At 44.6% G+C, this 20,575-nt stretch overlaps 1 protein-coding gene across 3 annotated transcripts in view; it reads right to left on the bottom strand.

Moving 5' to 3' along the window:
* MTUS1 (microtubule associated scaffold protein 1) overlaps positions 1 to 20,575 on the bottom strand; it is a 241,572-nt gene that overhangs the window by 135,543 nt on the left and 85,454 nt on the right. For all 3 annotated transcript variants that reach the window (XM_083169551.1, XM_083169568.1, XM_083169559.1), the window contains exon 2: positions 3,722 to 6,032. In XM_083169551.1, coding sequence (XP_083025677.1) covers positions 3,722 to 5,818 — 2,097 coding nt within the window. In that variant the 5' untranslated portion in view covers positions 5,819 to 6,032. The remainder of the gene's footprint in view (positions 1 to 3,721; positions 6,033 to 20,575) is intronic.

Genomic DNA, 20,575 nt, shown 5'->3' with positions numbered 1-20,575 from the left:
CATCATACCATGCCACAGTTTTGCTATTAGGGAATGCTTAAACTATGGCAAGGCATGCTGGGATGTGTAGTTCCACGGCAGCTGTAGGGCCATAGTTTGGACATGCCTAATCTAAGGTATGCCGCCTATTTGCAATATGACTACATAGTCCTGGATTATTGCTTCATTTTACCAACACATGAAGGTTCCGTTTTAACAAAATGATTATTTCAATAGTATTACAGTATTCAGCTTATTTTGATGTCATGCATGCTGCAAAATACCTCATTATTAACTGATTTTGACATCTATATGACAACATATACAGTCCGCTTTCACAAAAACATTTATAGGCTATTAAATGTATTATTGTGCTTAATTTAAACAGATGAGCACCTGGTGACGCATTTCTGAAGGAACTCTGGTAGTGTTATAATACACAAGAGGTTTCAGATCCAGAGAAGACCTACACTAGTCTGACACGGCTTCCCTGAGAGGCATGTAGTGTAACTGGGCACTACTCTCCACCCTGACAAGGGAGTTTGGGCTTAGTAGCAGAAGCCTGCAGGCCTCTAAAACTAGGCAAGACCATTATACCACTTTCACATCTTAAAATGCAGGGCCGCACCGGGATTTTAAAACGGTTTAGTCCCGGCGTGACTCTGCATTTTGTTCTGTTCAGATCTCTTCAGCGAACCGGCAATGTTGCTGACATGTGGGGGCGGGCCAGAGCCTCATCGGGGGAGTTAGAGGAGGCAGGGCTTAGAGCTGGCGCTGCTCCAAGCACTGCCTCCTTTTTCAGTGTGAATGGGAAACCGGTTGCTCGAGCCGGTAAGAGCTCTTCTTTTTTACTGGTTCGTAAGGCCGTGTTGCTGCTGGTTTGCTGGACCCGGTAACCCTCGACCTGGCAACAAACTGGCATGAACCCAGTAAATATGTGCGATCTAAAAGGGGTAATAGTGACTAGGTATTGGATTGTGGGCACCGAATAAAAATAAGTAGAAGTAGAAGTACTCAGAGTCTACGTGAAGTATAAAAAAAAAAAAAATATGAACTCATGTCGACCTTTTCATGAAATCGATCATTGCCAAGTAAAACTTCAACTTGTCAAACTTATGTCAAGGTCTACCTTGTGTGTCGACCTTGTGCCAAGTTCAACCTATCATTCAGATCCCATGACTTGTACGTTCACTCCCATTACGTAGCGGTAGAATGTAGAGGCTGCGGTAATTCGTTCAACCACTGCCAATGTCACCCAGACTTATTTTTCAGACATCTACATAATCCTTTCACAAAATTTAGTTATGAATGTCACAAGATAACTTTATATCGGATCAGCATGTAGTATAGGATTAGGGGCCTTTCATTCTGTACAGAAACCACTCAAGCAAGGTTAATACACACAATTAAAATGATTTAACTCAGATCATCAAAATTACTGCTCATTCACAAGTAAAATGGTTACTTTGTGTGATGAGACTTCTAGCACAGTGAGAAGCCTACTATGCAGGCCAAGTACACCCTCGTTCTGCAAGTGAAAACATGATCTGACTTCAGGCAAGGTCTACTCCTACAATGGTACATAAAATTACAGGACACATTAACATGCAAACTTCTGTATCGACAGGTGTGTAATAGGTGCATAAGGGGGTGTGGTATGGGGCTCAGACAGTGGGGATCCCAACAGTCGGTATCCCCACTGCCGGTGCTGCAAAGATGCCCCTTGTGGGCTTGCTGCGCTCGCCGCGCTACAGGTTTAATGGGGGTCACAAGGCAGAATAGCCCCTGTGAGTCGGGATCCCCGTTGACGAAGCACCGGCAGTCGGTATCCTGATGTCGGGATTCCCCACTGTCGGAGCGTCACCTGGTACCCGCATAAAGATCAGCTTTTATTTATATATAAAAAAGCCATAAAACCAAACAAACTCCACTATTGAAACATCCAATGCAAGTAGGGTGACCAATTCCAGGATCGCTGGGATCCCGGAATTGGCACCTAAAATGCCCATGTGCAGTCTAATGCATTATGCACATGTAAGTAAATACGCAGGGCGTTTTTTTTTTTTTGTTTTAAATGCCCCGAGATTGGCATCCCTAAATGCAAGTACTCAATTTCAAGACCGAAATATAACAATGGGACTCCTACACTACAAACATGTTCATGGACACTGAACATCAAACATTTTGAAGCATCTTAACAAAATACCATGAGAAGTCGGACAGCCATCCTGCTTGGAGTCATAATTAACATACATTAACAGTGGTTGTTCGATCAATGCAGAAGCGCTTCTGTAGACTTAGTGGGAACATGTATCATGGACAGCAGGGGTGGCAAAATCAAGAGGAGATTTAGCAAAGCTTTCAAAAAAGTGGAGAAACTGCCCAAAGCAACCAATGAGCTTCTACCTATTATTTTATAGCTAAAATGTTACATGATAAAGTATAGTCCGAAGCCAAAGTTATCTATGGGTAACTTGGGGATTATTCCTAATTGCACAGTTGTAAATTAATAGCGCAAGGGAATATCGAACAACTGCACCAGCGTGTGGCCTCCTTCAGCTGAGTACATCCTAAGCTACGCACAGATGGTACAATGGTGAAATCATTAGATGGGGAGTGAGTTCCCAATGGATTTGCAGATAACCGGAGGAGGACTGCGATATTTTTCGCAAGCTTGCATGGGGTGGGAATTCAATCTCAGGGTGCTACTAAAAAGTAACCCTCTTATCCTCTCTTTAAAGGGCCCCCACAATCCTCCAAGACTTAATAATTCTAATTTGCCAAAAACCTAAAAATCATATAAAAACATACCAATTATTAATAAATACACTTGAGCCTACTGTCTGGAATTACAGGAAAAGAAAGTAAGTATATTCGCAGAACTGTGCTGCAATAACATAAGCTCGTGGAACAGGACATTCTTCTATCTTGATCTGAAGCACCTTCCCTTAGGGGAAATTTAAAAAAAAAAAAAAAAACAAGCACAACTGTCATTCCACTGATGAAAACATTTGTGGGTTTTGCTTACGTTTAATATTGGCAGAACACACTGGACAGAAAACTACTCACTAGACTGCACAGCCACAAACATGTTCCCGATTATGTAACACTAATATCTTACAATGAAAGTGCCCTGAGTGGAGTGGAATTCAGGGATATTCAGAATAAATAGAACAGCCCAATGATCACACTGCGTGATTTGGAGCCTGGTTGGCCAGTACGGACAAACATGTGGTTTTGGCAGAATCGCTTGAAATGTGATCTGTAGTTATGCCGAATGTTTACATGAATAAAGCAATGAGGCCTAGTATAGCGCAATGAGAAATTAATGTGCATAAACCACAGCCACACAACTCTGTGCAGCACCGTGTTTATTGAAATGCACAAGGACTACAAAACTAAAAATGACGTAGTGACCAAAACAATGCAGAACGCAGGAGTGTTAGGCAGTGTAATATTTCAAAATGACAATGTTCATCCATTGGTATCAACAGAGTGCCCCCAAAACATGTGAAAGAAACAGTCAGTCTTCGGGCACATAGTCTGTATCCTAGGCTAGAGTTTACGCAGCCCTTATTTAAACACATTAGTTACCTACAGACAACTTACTAAACATCCCAGCACTCATACAAAAAGTAACGGCAAGAAAAACCATACTAAAATAGACACATTTAATCTAAATACAGCTAATAAATACAACCATGACAGCACAGAGGGAGGGAAATGACATAACCGCACTTACCACTACATTGGCAATAATGTCCCCAGATGTGCAGTCTTCCTTCTGGGATTTTGATTCCTCAGCCATAACAAGGCCATTCTGCATAAATGTATCTGGCCCCATGTGAGCACCATTCACTGCAGCAGGCTTTGCAGAAGTCTTCGTCCTTTCACCCTCGTGTTCTTTCACTTTAGAGCTGGCCGTACAGGTTATGGCAGCAGCTGATCCAGAGGAGTGTGTTGAATTTGTAGAACTCGCTCTCTCAATATCATCTTGAGTCTGCTTCAACACAGCCGTTCTGGGAACTTTACCTTGAGCATATTTAGTATGGGTTGGGGCATGTGCAGGTTGGCTGGGGAAGAGCTGCTTATTGATTGGTTGCCTATGATATTTAGCAATAGCTGCTACAGCTTTAACGTCGTTGTTTAGAACTGATTTTTTACTCACTGTCTTGACAGCAGAAGCTGGGGTTCTAGGGGATGCTAGAGGGGAAGATGCATTAGATTGTGACAGAGGTGAACTGGGAGAAGGCTTTGAAACAGATGAAGGGCACTCCTTTCTTACCAATGCAGGCCTGGTCAGCACTTTAGCCTTTACATTCTTGAAGTTTGGCTTTGGAAAGTTCACCACCTCACTTTTCTTTAATTTTGCTACAGAAGTTGCTGGTGCCAGCTTTCTATTAAACTGTTTAGCTGTGCCATTTCCAGGGCCTAATCTAGGTATCTCTAGGTTGCTGCCTTTCTTCATGTCCTTTATAGAATCTGGTTTCCTTGGTTTCTCAATTTGTCCAAAATCATCTAAAACTGGAACAGAGAAGGTCATATTTTTGGACTCCGGTAAAGGGGTTGAGGTATATGCCTTGACATCCGTGGGTGAACTGAGAGTTCCTATTAAAAAAGTGTCTTCACAGTTGTCCCCTGATGAGTTACTCAACAAGTCTTTGGATTCTAATCTCAAAGATGGGGTTCTTCTGGAGGACTTTAAAAGACAGGTGTCTTCTGCCGGAAAACCTATTTCCTTTTTGGTATCAAAGTGAATTTCTTCTATATGTAAAGCTGGAATAATGACTTCTTGGTCTGTGCCCGTGATGGGGCACATGTTATTTTTGTTTACGTCATCCTTCATTTTCATAACTGGGGAAACGTTCTCAGGAGATTTACGAAGATCTTCCTTGTGTGGTTCAGGTGTACTACACATGACGCCATCCATGTTAGACACCTGGCTTGTAGATTCGGGACCTCTAATGATCAGGCGACCAGGTTTAGAATCTTCATTGCGTGGAGGCACTTCAAAATAATTTAAGTCTTTATTGGATTGCTCACCACTCTCACAACAACTAGGGATATTGTTAGACCACTTGAAAGACCCTGAAAAGACTTCATTGGAGGTGTTCGGTAGCACTGAACTTTCCAGTAAAGAAGTACTCATTGGCTTTTCAGAGCCACTTGAAACTAAACTATTTTTCCTCAAACACATTTCACTTGAGTCCAACGACAAGGAAAATAAGGTCAATGTTGGTACCTCCACCTCCTTGTGTATGGTGAATGGTGTGCCTAGCTCCACCTGCTCAGACACAACATTCCCACAAGCTTCATCAGTTTGTTTGACAGTGAACTGTAAAGTACTCAAATGCTCCATTTTATTATAATAGGAATCAGCTGACTGTTGGATGTAAGGCATGGGCTGCTTAACATTCTGTTTATGGTGCATACATTTGAATGTACTAGCATTTGTAGTGCATTCATGGTTCAAACATTTATGGGTCTTGGTTGGGAATGAAGAGTTCATTGAGGAGGATAAACCTTTGTTCACATAATCTACAGTATCTTCAAACTCCATATTAACATGAAATAAACCCGTGCGCGTATGAAGACCATTCTCTGTCCTTTTTGTGGTGTAATCTACAGTCTTCTCCAACTCCCCGAGATCTTCTGGTATAGAGTCCTTGGCAACTGCATAGTCACTCCTAGTCTCATCAAGAGCAGCATTATTGGAATTAAGATTACATTCACATTTTGGCAATTTGAGAGATTGGTCTTCATTTCCATTGCCGTCATCATCAAATAGCAATGGGGAGCCGAAGTCATTCTTGGAGCATTCCAAATTCTGAACATTCATCCTGGTGATTTCCAGGTTTACACGTTTCAATCAGGGCATTTCAAAAATTGAAAACCAAAAAATAAATCCCAAAAAAAAACCACACACAAAAAAAAAACCTTCGAAAGCTAGGGAGTAGTATGAACCCAGCCGAGGGAAAAAAAAAAAAAAGTTTGAAATGGAATATTGTAATTCAAGCACAAGGCTCACCAGGACGGAATTACTTTACTTCACCCTGTAAAAGCAGATCAGAAAAGATAAATAATTAACTATACAGTAGTCTCATTAATACAGATTACAACTAATGTTTTCTTCAGAGACAGAAATTACCCGCTTCTCTTCCCACCAGAAGTATTTTCTCTAACACATTATCTACATAAAAGTTAATAGCTTAGAACTTAGAATGTGTTGCCCTTCTCATCAGAATTTAATCATAATGCAAAAAAAATAATAATACAATGATGCAGTCTGATTTCCACTTACATACATAGTTTAAAAGTTAAAGCCCCCATGCACTAGTCATATTTGACTCGATTCCGAACAATTAGGCCAAGAAATCATCCCGAATCGTATATGTTTAACATCCAATCTTATGCGTGGTCCTGTACGCAAGGAGGTCTGACTTGTTGTAGGGAACTGGTTCGCATGCGACATCGCATGTAAAAACAATGCATGCGATCCGACCACACGGGAGGGTCCCAAGTAGCTCAAGGAGAGGGTAGGATGGCCATACACTGCTTGGTTTCTTGCATCCAACTGTAAGCGAACAGTAAAGCCCCGTACACACGAGGCGATATGTCCTAGCCTGCTGAGACACACAGGCTAGGATTATCGCCCTTGTGCTTCCTGGCAGCTAGATCACACATGCAGCGATGTGTGTATGGGTGATCTGTTCTAACCAGCGTTCTGATTAGCCCAGGCCTAGCAATGGTGACAGGCGGGACAATGCATCGCCATCGCTCGGGGATATACACACAGATCGATCATGCTTAACTTCTGAGCAATCTAGTCAGATTGCTTAGAAACAGCATAAAATTGGCACAATGCCCCTTTATATCAATTGTGTCAAAGACTAAAATTAATATACAGTAGTAATTGGCACTGGTGGCTTACAACGGACAATTTCTTACTTTGTCGTTCTAGTTTGTACCCAGCATAAGTGTCAGATTGGCTGTCCAGCTGATCAACCGTCCTGATGATTGGCTAGTGCAAACACACTTACCAATTGTCGGCTGAATGTGTCAGGCCTCACGTCACAACTGGACAGGCAATATTTACCTAGCTAAAAGAGTATTAAGTATATGACAATATATTTAGAGACAACAGGGCAAAGCTTGGTGTCATTTTGGGTCATACCGTTCTAGTAAATAGAGTCTCATGCACTCATTAGAAATAATGAATTCCCCTTGTGACTTTGTTCACCCAGTGCTGTGCACTACATAGCACATATATTTAGCAAGCCCAGGAGTGTGCCCTCTGGGCTGACAGCTCTGTCACCTTCTAAGTCTGCAGCTGGCTCATTTCCAGATCTGCTCAGCTGAGCAGACACACACACACACACTAACCAAATGCAAATTGTGCAGAAAGAAAAACTTGTTTGTAAGGGTATGGGCCATAGGGTCGACAGTACAAAGATTGACATGCATTGGGTCGACCACTATAGGTCCACATGCATCAATGTCTGCATGTCGACATGGTTTAATGTCGACATGGACATTAGGTCGAACACAAGCATTAGGTCGACATGGGCAAGGTCGACTTGGGGTTTTCCCCTTTTTTCCCCAAAGGTCAACACAGTCGACATGGACACTAAAAAAAAAAAAAAAAAAAAAAAAAAAAGTACACCACGTCCCCTCGCATGGCTCGCTGCACTCAGCATGCTTCAGGCTTGGTGCCACGTTTCGCTCGGCACACTATTTTTATTCTCCTACCACTCCATAGTGGATAGTAGGCCATGAAATACCGCCTGTCAGCAGAGATCGGCTAAAAATAATAAAAAAATGACAGTCAACCTAACCCCATGTCGACCTTTAGGCATGTCGACCTTTGTGCTGTCGACCTAACTATCGTATACCGTTTGTAATATTCAAGAAATATGCAACACCTAAAACAAAATGTATTCTTCTATATAGCGTTTAAAACAGGGTAGCCGACTTTCAAATGCTCCTCTCCGGGAGAAGCCCAGAGAGGAGACTTTCATTACATGCTCGGGTGGGGGGGGGGGGGGGGGGGAACCCGATTGTCGGGAGTCTCCCGTTAATTCCGGGAGGGTCGGCAACCCTGGTTTAAAAATCCATTAATAAACTACAGTAGATCAGAGGATGTGGCTCCACTTACAAATTCTGTAATTCAAGCTGCAAATGGCAAGAAATTACAAATAACGCATGAAGAATATGAGGGAATAAGTAATGGCTGTCACTCAGACAAGTGACACTGGGACAGATGCCAGATGCACTAAGCTTCAAAAATGATTAAATGGAGAGTGATAAAACAACCAACCAATCAGCTCCTGCCTGATATTTTTCAAACCCAGTCTGACATGGCAGGTAGGAGCTGATTGGCTGGCTGTTTATCACTCTCCATTAATCACTTTTGAAGCTTTGTGCATCTGGTCCACTTTACTTTAGAAGGGAGACTGTACACTAGACACAGACTGTCCTTCACACCAGATAAAAGCAACAGTTAATAGAAACACACACACACACACACACACACACACACACCCTAGCTGTACTTCTATCTAGGTCTTTGCTCACAATAAAGGTATCAAATATAAGAGTGCTGTATTGACTTGCTGGCTTTATACAGTCCAAAGGAGGGTGTGTAACATAAATAACAATGGGTGCCCTACCTGAGAGGCCTCTCTGGGAGCCATTCCATGTCAATTGATAAGTGTGGGAACGTGGGCACAAAATAAAACGCAGAACTTCTAAGAGAAACTATAGTCAAGCAGCCAAAGGAAAAGGCGGCTTGCTACACACTGCAAGCCAATTACAGATGATTCACAATAACCTACAGGCATCCCCACATCAGACTCCTTGAACCAATTTTACTATTAAGACTACTAGAAGCAGCTATAAATGTGACATTTCTATATACTGTCATTTACATAGAAACCAATATGGTGTGATGATTATTAAAGCTGGAGAGATAAAGTTGCAAGGAGTAAAGTATCAAACCAATCAGCTCCTCACTAATAATTTTCAAACACTGGGAAAGATGTATTAGTATTAAAGGTGCCCATACACTAGTAAGATTTATCTTCAGATCTGGCTGGTTGAAACAAAAACATGGTTATGGATGAGTGACAGTTTGTCAGTTTTCCAGCATTTCCAAGCAAATGGTCAACTGTCATTTGCTCTCATCCATAACCATGTTTTTGTTCCAACCAGACAGATCTGCAGATAAATCTGTGTGTGTATGGCCACCTTTAGACTGGTGAAGTGATAAAGTGGGCGATAACGCAGCAGCCAATCAGCTCCTATCTGTCAAATTACAGGCTGGGTTTGAGAAGGGACAGCTAGGAGCTGATTGGCAGCTGCAATATTACATACCACTTTATCACTTCACCAGGTTTAATACATCTGTCCCTCATACCCCTTTCCCACTGCAGGCTTTACACGGTAAAATGCCGTTTTTTTAGCCTTTTTAAACGGCTAGAGCTGCAGTGGGAAAGCTCCAGGTTGCTTTACACGGTTAACAAATACCGGTATTTGTTAACCGGGTAAAAAGCAGTGTTTTTACCGTGTAAGAGCCGTTTTTTCGGCAGTGGGAAAGGGGTAGCCCTTTACCCGTTAAAAAAAAACCGGCATGGGGTCCCCCCCCACTGCTGTAACCAGCACCAGGCTGAAGGAGCTGGGGCTGGTATTAAAAAAAAATCAGGAAACCCGACAAATAGGGGTTCCCTGATTTTTTACAACCAGCCCCAGGCTCCAGGTCCGGGGCTGGTTCCCAAAATACGGGGGACAAAATGACTAGGGGTCCCCCGTATTTTAAGAACCAGCCCCAGGCACAACCAGCCAGCAGGGTAATGCCACAGCCGGGGGACACTTATGATATAAGTTCCCGCGGCCAAAGCATTAACCCTACCGACCAGTCAGCCTGGCCAGGGGCCCTGGGGGAGTGGGGACCCCCCCAATAAAGGGGTCCCCCCCCTCCAGGACTTACCTGACCAGGCTGAAGCCTGGTGCTGTCCTCGATGCCCCTGGGCGGTGGGCATCGAGCTGATGGTATGGTGTAAAAAATAGAATAAAAACCATTGTCTTTTACTGGTGAACTATGAGTCCCAGCAAGCCTCCCCCGCAAGCTGGGACTTGGAGAACCACAAGTCCCAGCCTGCGGGGTATTAAAGGGCCCGCTGGGTCTTGTAGTTCCACAGTAAAAGAGTTAAATAAACACACTGACACACGTGAAAAATAAAAGTTTAATACATACATACTGATACTTACCTATCTTGAGCCCGTAGGTAGCCCTGGTCCTGATGTCCTGGTCCGTGTAGGCGTCTGTATCCATGTCGGCATCCCTGTCGGCGACGGCGTCGGCGGTCCGGAGTCCGAAGAAATCCATTTGGGAAGCTGTGGAAGGAAACCATACTCACCTGTCCCAGCGCGACGTAGTCCAGGTAAGGTCTTTGCAAAAAAAAAAAAAACGAACACCCGAACCAAGCGAACAGGCAGAGAGCCGCACGGTGTGTTTACATCGTGCGGCTCCGCCCCCGAATGCCGCTATTGGCCGCCTTGCGGCCTAGCGGCCAATAGCGGCATTCGGGGGCGGAGCCGCACGATGTAAACAAACACCGTGCAGCTCACTGCCTGTTCGCTTGGTTCGGGTGTTCGGTTTTTTTTTTTTGCAAAGACCTTACCTGGACTACGTCGCGCTGGGACAGGTGAGTATGGTTTCCTTCCACAGCTTCCCAAATGGATTTCTTCGGACTCCGGACCGCCGACGCCGTCGCCGACAGGGATGCCGACATGGATACAGACGCCTACACGGACCAGGACATCAGGACCAGGGCTACCTACGGGCTCAAGATAGGTAAGTATCAGTATGTATGTATTAAACTTTTATTTTTCACGTGTGTCAGTGTGTTTATTTAACTCTTTTACTGTGGAACTACAAGACCCAGCGGGCCCTTTAATACCCCGCAGGCTGGGACTTGTGGTTCTCCAAGTCCCAGCTTGCGGGGGAGGCTTGCTGGGACTCATAGTTCACCAGTAAAAGACAATGGTTTTTATTCTATTTTTTACACCATACCATCAGCTCGATGCCCACCGCCCAGGGGCATCGAGGACAGCACCAGGCTTCAGCCTGGTCAGGTAAGTCCTGGAGGGGGGGGACCCCTTTATTGGGGGGGGTCCCCACTCCCCCAGGGCCCCTGGCCAGGCTGACTGGTCGGTAGGGTTAATGCTTTGGCCGCGGGAACTTATATCATAAGTGTCCCCCGGCTGTGGCATTACCCTGCTGGCTGGTTGTGCCTGGGGCTGGTTCTTAAAATACGGGGGACCCCTAGTCATTTTGTCCCCCGTATTTTGGGAACCAGCCCCGGACCTGGAGCCTGGGGCTGGTTGTAAAAAATCAGGGAACCCCTATTTGTCGGGTTTCCTGATTTTTTATTACCAGCCCCGGCTCTTTCAGCCTGGTGCTGGTTACGGCAGTGGGGGGGACCCCACGCCGTTTTTTTTTTTTTAATTCTCCCCCCCCCCCCCCCCTATCTTTACACTGCTTAAACGTGTTTTTAAACGGGTAAGTGTGAATGTGACAAAAACAGCTTTTAAACGGTAATTTACCGTTTAAAAGCTGCAGTGGGAAAGTCTTTATGGCTCTTACCCGTTTAAAAAAAACGGGTCATTACCCGTGTAGGCAGTGGGAAAGCAGCATTAGTCTGTAAAATGTAATGCAGAAGTGGATTAGTACTTTGTCACAATGGTCTCTTTTTCCAAGTTTCACCCATAAAACCAAAGTTAGAAAATATACCCACATATGTACATCCATGGCAACCCTTTGGTCCTGTACATCATTTTACTGGCTTTCCTGAGGGGGTTCGTTTTACAGCTTGCATTACACCTGTATAGATCTTTGCACATACTGGGTATGGAGTTAGTAACACAGGGCCAGGCGGGCCAAATGTTGTAAACACTCGGGTGTAGGGCCATCTTAATGCATGGGCTTACTGGGCAGCTGCCCTAGGGCCCCACAATTCTAGGGGCCTTCGAGAAGGGATTGCCGTTGCCTCTGGAGTTTCTTTTGAGGCAAGTAGAGATTTCTGCCCAACTGCTTTGCTTGTGAATTACACCACCTCTTTCGCTCCTCCTATCCTGCCTAACCTACCCCTCCAACCGTTTCTACTTATCCTATTGTTATTCGTTCGTCCACCCACCTCCTTTTAGTCTGTTAACTCTTATGAGTAGGGCCCTCCTTCCTCACGTACTCACCCCACATCTACCTCACCAGCGCTCCTGCCCTGATCTTCCCTTCCTCTACTTCATCTTCAGTCTCCTCGACAATTTCGACACCTACTTCAGAACTGATGCTGATTTTAGTTCTACCAGCTATACCCCTATTTATGCTGTATTTTATCAACACACCCTGTACGTTACCTTGTAATTTGTTTTTTTGTTTGCTATGTACGGCGCTGCGGACACTTTGTGGCGCTTATAAATAAACAAGCTATTACTACACAAAAATCAGAGGTGCTGGGAAACATTCTCTACCAGCCTCCAGCCAAACAGTTATGGCTGTAAGCTGCTAATTGCTGGATGGCTGACAGCAGGAGGAGAGACACCGCAGGAAGTTCTGATTATTATGATTATTATTTTTTTACTTAGTAGGGGCCCCAGTGCATTGCTTTGCCTAGTGCCCACAATGCTGCTAAGACAGCCCTGCTGGGGAGTCACCTGAGCAGCATTAGCATATGGAAACAAATAGGGAGACCTTTATGAAAATCTTCTGTGTATGGGGAGAGAGAAGGGGAGACCAGAAGCTACATTAAACCAGATGTGCGTTATCTGATATAAACCAGTTTCCTCTGCACCATTCTAAACAAATGTCCCCTTTAATTAAGTAATTTCCCCAGCAATCTCTGCAGCTTCTCTGTGGTTTACTCAAGGATGCTATACATCTGCAGGGACATGGACTCCAGCCCTGTGACGTGGAAATGTAGGGATCAAATGAGAGGTCTGCTGGCCACAAAATCACAAGGGGTGAGAGCTGGGGGCGGCTATGGAAGCTGCTCTTGCAGCCAAAAAAAGGGATACTGTATTCCCTGCCGATATACAATTAAGGGATACTTATTTGCAGGAACCCCCCAAAAACTCCCCCCCAAATAATAATTGATAAATAGGCCCCTTAAAAAAAAAAGAAGTGTAAGGCGACTAGAGTAAAGAGAAAACTGTATACTAAATGAAACACATTCCTGTGATAAAGGCTGTGTACACAGAGCACCTTCACAGTCACGTTATCTGAAATTCAAGTGTCTTACGCCAATAAAACCAGTAAAACAGGAAAATGTAAAAAAATAAAACAAGTTTTGGGCAAGTAAGCTCAGAAAGGACTGTGGAGACCTGCAACACAGGATTTGTTTTTACATTTACTGACCACACCAGGGGCGGGATTCTCTAAAATCCGCAGCCCAGTATCGCCGGCATTCGCATTTCTAATGACCGCATATTCTCTAAAATATGCGGTCATTAACGCAAGGGACAGCTCTTGCGGTAAGAGCTGTCCCTTGCGATGCGGCGCCGTTGCTGGACTTCCGGGTCTATGACCCGGAGACCGTCTGCGCATGCGCAGACCGACACTCCGGCTGCGGGGCATGCTGACGGATCCCTCACACAGCGCTGCGGTAAGAAGCCCATAGGCTTCTGCAGGGGATCGCCAGCTTTTTCTGGCGATTCCCTCCGCAGCGCTGACATTGCGAAGGGGGGTTAGAGAATACAGAAATGCGGTAAAACCCCCGATAACGGGGTTTTTACTGCATTTCTGTGATAGAGAATCTCGCCCCAGAAGAGTTATGCGAGCCTACCAACCAATAACAATGAGGCATAAGACAATAAAGGTCCATACACACTGGCCGATTTTGCCCAGCATGTTTGGATAGCGATAGTGCATACACACTGAGCGGCTTTCCCCCTGCCTGGCGCGGTCAGCAGGGGCCGGGCAGCTTTGCATCACACAGCCTTATGAAAAGCCATCCACAAAGCCGCTCATCTGCTGGTAATACCAGAGATGAATGGCTTTCCTAGCGATGATGCAGGAGCGTGCATCACCGCCGGGCCATACACACTGGGCAGCTTTGAACTTAAAGCCGCTCAAAACACCAAGTTTGATCAGCTTTCAGCCCAAATTTGCCCAGCGTGTATTAATTATTCTTAAAGCATACGTTTGCATTTGTTTTAGAACCAAGGGGTCAGAATCCCAACTGTCAGAATGGAGTTCCCTGTATTATATACCCTAATCGACCCCTCCAAATGCTCAACTCTAACCAAACCCTCACAGGTCTGATCTGCATATCAGCATTTAAAACAGACCACACTGCGCTAGAAGCACCACAGCAGAGAGAGACACCCCAGGCAGGAAAGAGGTACAGCATGGGTTTTGGAGAAAGCAGGATGATAAAATGAACACTAATTAAATTAAGCAGTTTTCTCTTAGAAACTTTTTACTTTTCTTCGTTAAAAAGGCCAAGTAGTTGTAGTACATCAAAACGCACATTGCATTGATACTAATCGCAAATATACCAACACATATGATTAGTTACGCAAAGGGCTCTCCCCCCTCCTGCTGTGCCTGGTAGCTGACTGGGCTCCTCCTCCCTGCACCCAGAAAGGGGATATTCCGGTGCTAGGGAGGAGGAGGTCATTGGTCCGAGCAGAACAGCAGGAGGCTGCCCGGACATCAGGTGAGGGGGGCAGCACTGGCAGTGGGGATAAAAAAAAAAAAAAAAACCCATAGGCTTCTATGGGGTTATGTCAGCTACAACTGGCATAACCCACCGCAGCGAAGATCCGGCGGTGGGGCTTTTGTGCATCTGAAAACCCTGGTAACGGGTTTTGGTACTTCTTTACTTTCACGGCGCCAGCATGGCGCCGCGCTACTTCCGGGTTACGCTCGCCACAAACTAAGTAAAATAAACGAAGTTAACGCCATGCCAACATGGATAGTTCATACCTCCACTATCCATGTTCGCATGGAGTTGATTGTAATTAGCGTGGCGAGCCACCGAGCCCGCAGCGTGGGCGAGCGAAGCGAGCCCCGCAAAGGGACTCTGACGCGCGGCGCCATGCTGGCGCCGTGAAAGTAAAGAAGTACCCGGGTTTTTACCACATTTTCAGTTGAGTACATGCCAGCCAAAATGAGAACTACTTTTATTTGGTAACTATTCAACTGTCCCGGTAAAACCAAAGAACATAACTAGTATAGTGCTGAAACACCAACAAAAATGGCAAGAGGGAGGTGAGATCATAGAATAAAGAAAATGTATGACTAGCTTCCAAAATCAATTGCTTTGCTGGGATATAAAGTTCACAAAACAACACTTTCCTAGTGTCCACCATTCCATTTAACCCATCAGGTTCCCTGATGTTTGACAGCTAACTTAATTGTATGGACAGTGTAATTTTTAGCATTACTGCCTCACAGCACTGAGGTCATGGGTTCCATTCCCACCATGGCCCTAACTGTGCAGAGTTTGTATATTCTCCCCGTACTTGCGTGGGTTTCCTCCGGGTACTCCCGTTTCCTCCCATAATCCAAAAATATACTGGTAGGTTAATTGGCTCCCAACAAATTAACCCTAGAATGTCTGTGTGTGTACATGTGGTAGGGAATATAGATTATAAGCTCCACTGAGGCAGGGACTTTGTATGGATGCTTTTGTTTGGGAACCGGGGCAAGCTGCTATTTTTTCACTAGGAGTGCCGGCTAATCTATCGCCATCTCTATAGTGGCAGGCTCATGCTGCAGAAAGAACTAAACACACTGTATATATAATTTCCTGTACACTTGTCAGATATATTTGTACACAGGGGGAGCACATCAGGGTAATTTCTAATTTTAGTTATTTAGGAGGGTATTTATCAAAGTTTGGAAAGATAAAATTTGTATAGGCCGTGCCAAACTAACAACGTTTTCTTTTGGAAGATTCAAATGTTGCATGCGCCCCCTGCTGCTCGCTTATAGTAATGGCCATCCATTGCATCTATTCAATTGTTGCTTGGACCAGGAGCACATTACCAGTTGCAAAAATAGAGTTTTAGAGGCCCAGATGGCAACATCAGTTGCACAAAGTGCTAATGCACATCTGATTAGAGCAACAATTGAATAGGTCCAATATCCCTTCCATGACCAGAAATTCTCATTTCAGCTGCAGATCGTCCCCAACTCCTGCTTGCCAATGCTCATATAATTAACAAGACATTCCAAATCATATAAAAAAGCTCCCAGCTACCTGCAAGAACATCCCATACATTATAATGTCTACCAAAAGTGATCATTAAGAATCTTTACATATTTTTATTGCAGCATCCGCACATTATCACATTCCTTTTAAGGATTGTTATTAATTTCATTATGTTCTGACAGACATCTTTGCCAAGACATAATTCTACACTGCAGAAACTAGGTTACAACATTAAAACTAGCCACCATTTAAGTGATCAAGCACTCTATCGTGGGAAGCAAATAGAAAAGTTCAAAAGAGCTTATTAAACTATTTAATCCTAACCAAAACAAACTAATCCTATTATAATTCTATATTAAATCGCTATAGAAACATAACACTGCTTTAGTTAAACTAGCTGAAGAACATGAAATCAGTGTATAGGACAATAGGGGTGCAGTCAGCATCCCGGCGGTCAGGATGCCAGTGTACAGTATTCGGTACTTGTGTATTTTGGTGGCGCCCATTGCATACCATAAGGCATGCGATGCGATATCGCGCGATATTGTACAATGCCATACAATTTTAAAATTGTATGACATTGTATATGGCATACAATGCCATACAATGCGATGCGATTAAACATTGTATAAGCACCCTAATGGGTGCTTACAATGTTAAATGCACCCCCCACGCCACCCCCACCCCACCCCCCCCCCCCCCCCCCCCCCCCCACTATAAACGTGAACCGGAAGCGGGCGAGCGCAGTGAGCCCGCGAGGGGCGGCGGTACGCGTCCTCCGACCTTTTCATACCCCCACTATCCACGTCGGCGTGGAGTGGAGAATAGAAAGTGTGGCGAGCGCAGCGAGCCCCGTGAGGGGACGCGGATACCTGTGAAGCCCGCGAGGGGACTCCGATACCTGTGAAGGTATCCGCGCCCCCTCGCCACACTTTCTATTCTCAACTCCAAGCCGACGTGGATAGTGGGGGTATGAAAAGGTCAGAGGACGCGTACCGCCGCCGCTCGCCACGATTCGGGTTCACGTTTATAGTGGGGGGGTGGCGTGGGGGTGCATTTAACATTTTAAGCACCCATTAGGGTGCAGCACCCTTGAGGGTGCTTATACAATCTTTCATCGCACAGGGGGCAAAAATCGCGTCGTATGGCATGCAATGCGATGCGATTAACACATCGCGCGATGGAGATCGGGGGCACCGCCGAAATACACAAGTACCCAGTATTCTGAATGCTGCAGAAAACAGCACTGGTTCTCCAAAATGATCAGGATGCCTATGCTGGAATACAAAAAGCTGGCATCCCGACCAGGCCGGAAAGGAAGTGTAAGTGTAAGTAAGTGTGTGTGGGGGGAGGGGTGTTAGGCAGCAATGGTAGGGGCTAGCCTTAGGCACCTATGAGGGGGGTGTGGTTAGGTAGCAGGATGCATGGGGTAGTTTTAAGGTCAGGCAGTGGGCAGGGAAGGTTGGAATTAGGCTGCTTAAAGGGATGGTTGGGGAAGGGGGTAATCATACTTACCTGATAACTGTCTGTACTCCCTCCTTTGGTATACCAATGCCCTGATCGCTGGTCATCCTTATGTATTTTGTACAAGGAAGCTTTTTGCATCTTTGCGACATCACAGAAATTATTATTATTATTATTATAATTTTATTTATAAGGCGCCACAAGTGTTTCGCAGCGCCGTACAAAGTGAAACATCCGCAGTTTACTAGGATATATACTAGGTTGTTGCAGATGAAGGACATCGGACAGTGGCGTTAGAAATAGCAGTGGCCAAGACTCATATACGTGGCACACAGGTGTACAAATGTGGCCAGCCCTAGTGGTCAGTGTACGCTAGCAATGGACTTCGGTCACTTCCAGTTTTATTTATGCGAAGAAACAGTTTTGGGGTGATTCAAAGGACAAGGGATTACTAGTTACTGGCAAATTCAGAGGCTACATTCTTAACCCTTTGTGTTCCAAGAGAATTTTTCTAAATTGGTGTGAAAATTGTTAAGCAAACCATTATTCAGCATAATGACCTGTAATGTTTATATTACATAGGAAATATAATCTGTTTACGCAACATTTTTATTTGAATTTATATAACAAATGTGAACGACGCTGGCATTTTTAGTGGATATTTTGAACATCTCTCACAGATGTTGGCACTCAAAGGGTTAAATAGCAGTTCAGCCCTCAAAACCTGCAAAATTGCTGCCATTTGTACTTTTTTTTACAATTTGCATAACCTCTTAAAGCAGCAACCGCATGAATGAAAATAAATACATAAATAATTTAGTCAGCTTTAAAGGTTTTCCCTAGATAGATCATTTGTACTTTCGTGTGAGCATATAGGGTTTGGGAAGCCCCTTTAGCTATGTCCCCACTGCAATAACCTCCCACTCTGCCTTCACATTAAACAAACTTGACTAGTGCACTCTAATTTCAGAGACTCCCAGGAGAACCCAGCCTACTGGATCTTGGACGTATCTCCAGTGAAAAGGCCAATATTCAGTAAGGATAGTCAGGCATCAATGCCTAACAACCATTGATGGCTTGCTACTAATATGCTATAGTTTTTGCATCGATGGCTCATGTCCAATGTTTCACTGCTGGTGTAGCACGTTATTATTACTACTAAAACTGAAAGTTCTCTTCTAGCTCTCACAAACCGGACTAAAAAGTTGCAACTAGATGATCTTCACATCTTGACATACATCATATGTGCAGGAAAAAAACACTCTAGATGGACAGACACGGGAGGTTTCTTTAGCCACAGACTATAGCTTTGTCTGCAAATAGAACCGGAAGAAGGCGGAAAGAATACATAGTAGAGCTGTCCCAAGTCCATTATTAGCTGCTGGGTACCATGTCAATCTTCAATTCAGACTATGGGTGGGATGTACTAAGCAATTGCAGTACATCCTGCCACACATTACATTGATACTAATCGCATATGTACTAACATACGCAATTAGTATTGCAAAGGACCGCGCTTGAAAATCTCTGCACTTTGCAAGGTCGCCAGCACCGGGTGAGAGGGTGCCTGCAGGTCCCTTTCCCCTCCTATTCCCGGGAGCCTCTTGCAGCAGATGGCTGCAGGGACTCCCAGGCTCCTCCTCCCTGCACCCAGAGGGGGAAGTACTGCTACTAGGGAGGAGGTTTTAACCGCATTTTTCGTTTGAAACATACAGGCCTACATCTCTTCTAGTACTTTTGTTGCAACTACACACCCACACTGTAGTCACATCCATGCTCTATCGGATTGGATCTGTTCCGGAGACTGAACCTGCTGCACATAAGATAAATTGGAATTGCAGCAGGCAGTGCACATTTTAGCTGCTGCCCCATAATGCATCCAATTTCCCTTGAAATATCCAAAGTAGATACCTGGGAGTCTCTGCACATATAAAAAATGGCACATCAAGTGCAAAATCGGATGTAAGGACCCCAGGGAACTTTAAGGGAAATCTTATGCATTTTGTGCCTCGCACAATCGCACTAATGTATGGTGGCCTTAAGACACATTTCCATCAAAATGAAGACGTCCGACATTAACAGAGTTACACAGGAAGTGGCAGCTCACTTACGCCAAGCAGCTCATGCTGCATGCTGTACTGAGGCACCATCTATATTCTGAAAAGGATACCTGGGTATCGATAAGGGGCGTCAATGTGGGTATGCCTTGCCAAGCTGCAACCTGAAGAAGGGGTGTCCCACCCTTACAATGAAAAAGAGAAAAATATGGGGCGGTTGCGCTATAAAGTACTATTTAGCCATGCATATGATAAAACATGGGTTTTTATTACAGTATAAAATATGTAACAATAAAATTTTTTATATATTTGTGTATTCACAGGATGATGTTTGTGCACACTTCTTAAGCCTGTGGCTGGAAGAATAAAAAAGTATCGATAAATACTTATAACATGTAAAAATACATAGAAAAAATGCAAGAAATAGGTGCTGCTGTATTTAGTGTAGGGGATGAAAGTCCCAAAAAAAGGTCACCTCAGATCAGTTGTGTCCTGTCCTTTTTTGGGCCCAAAAGGAAGTCTTTTCCTTAGTGATAGGGTGGATAAACCACTGTATACTCTCCGTGGTAATTGGATGTCGGAGGCACTCCAGGGATTGATGGTTCAGAGTCACCCCAATGGTGGTGTGGAAGTGAGGTCCTGGTTCGGCACTATTACAGAGGTGGCGTTCCTCCACAAAAGATGGTGTTGCCCGTCCTAGGATCCCACACTCCAGGGGTTTTTTTGATGTCCCTGTGGGAATTTGTTTTTGGAAGCTCCGCTGGTGGGCACAGACTGAGGGTGATGGAAAAGTGAACTAGCAGCTGGGTGGGTGTACCAAATGTTGACGCGTTTCGCTGCCCCTGCAGCTTTTTCAAGGTG

Source organism: Crinia signifera, chromosome 1 (genome assembly GCF_055691185.1).
Source record: "Crinia signifera chromosome 1, ASM5569118v1, whole genome shotgun sequence".
NCBI classification, from domain to species: Eukaryota; Metazoa; Chordata; class Amphibia; order Anura; family Myobatrachidae; genus Crinia; species Crinia signifera.
The sequence above is the reverse complement of the archived record's forward strand: the minus strand, read 5'-3'. Positions and strand labels throughout refer to the sequence as shown.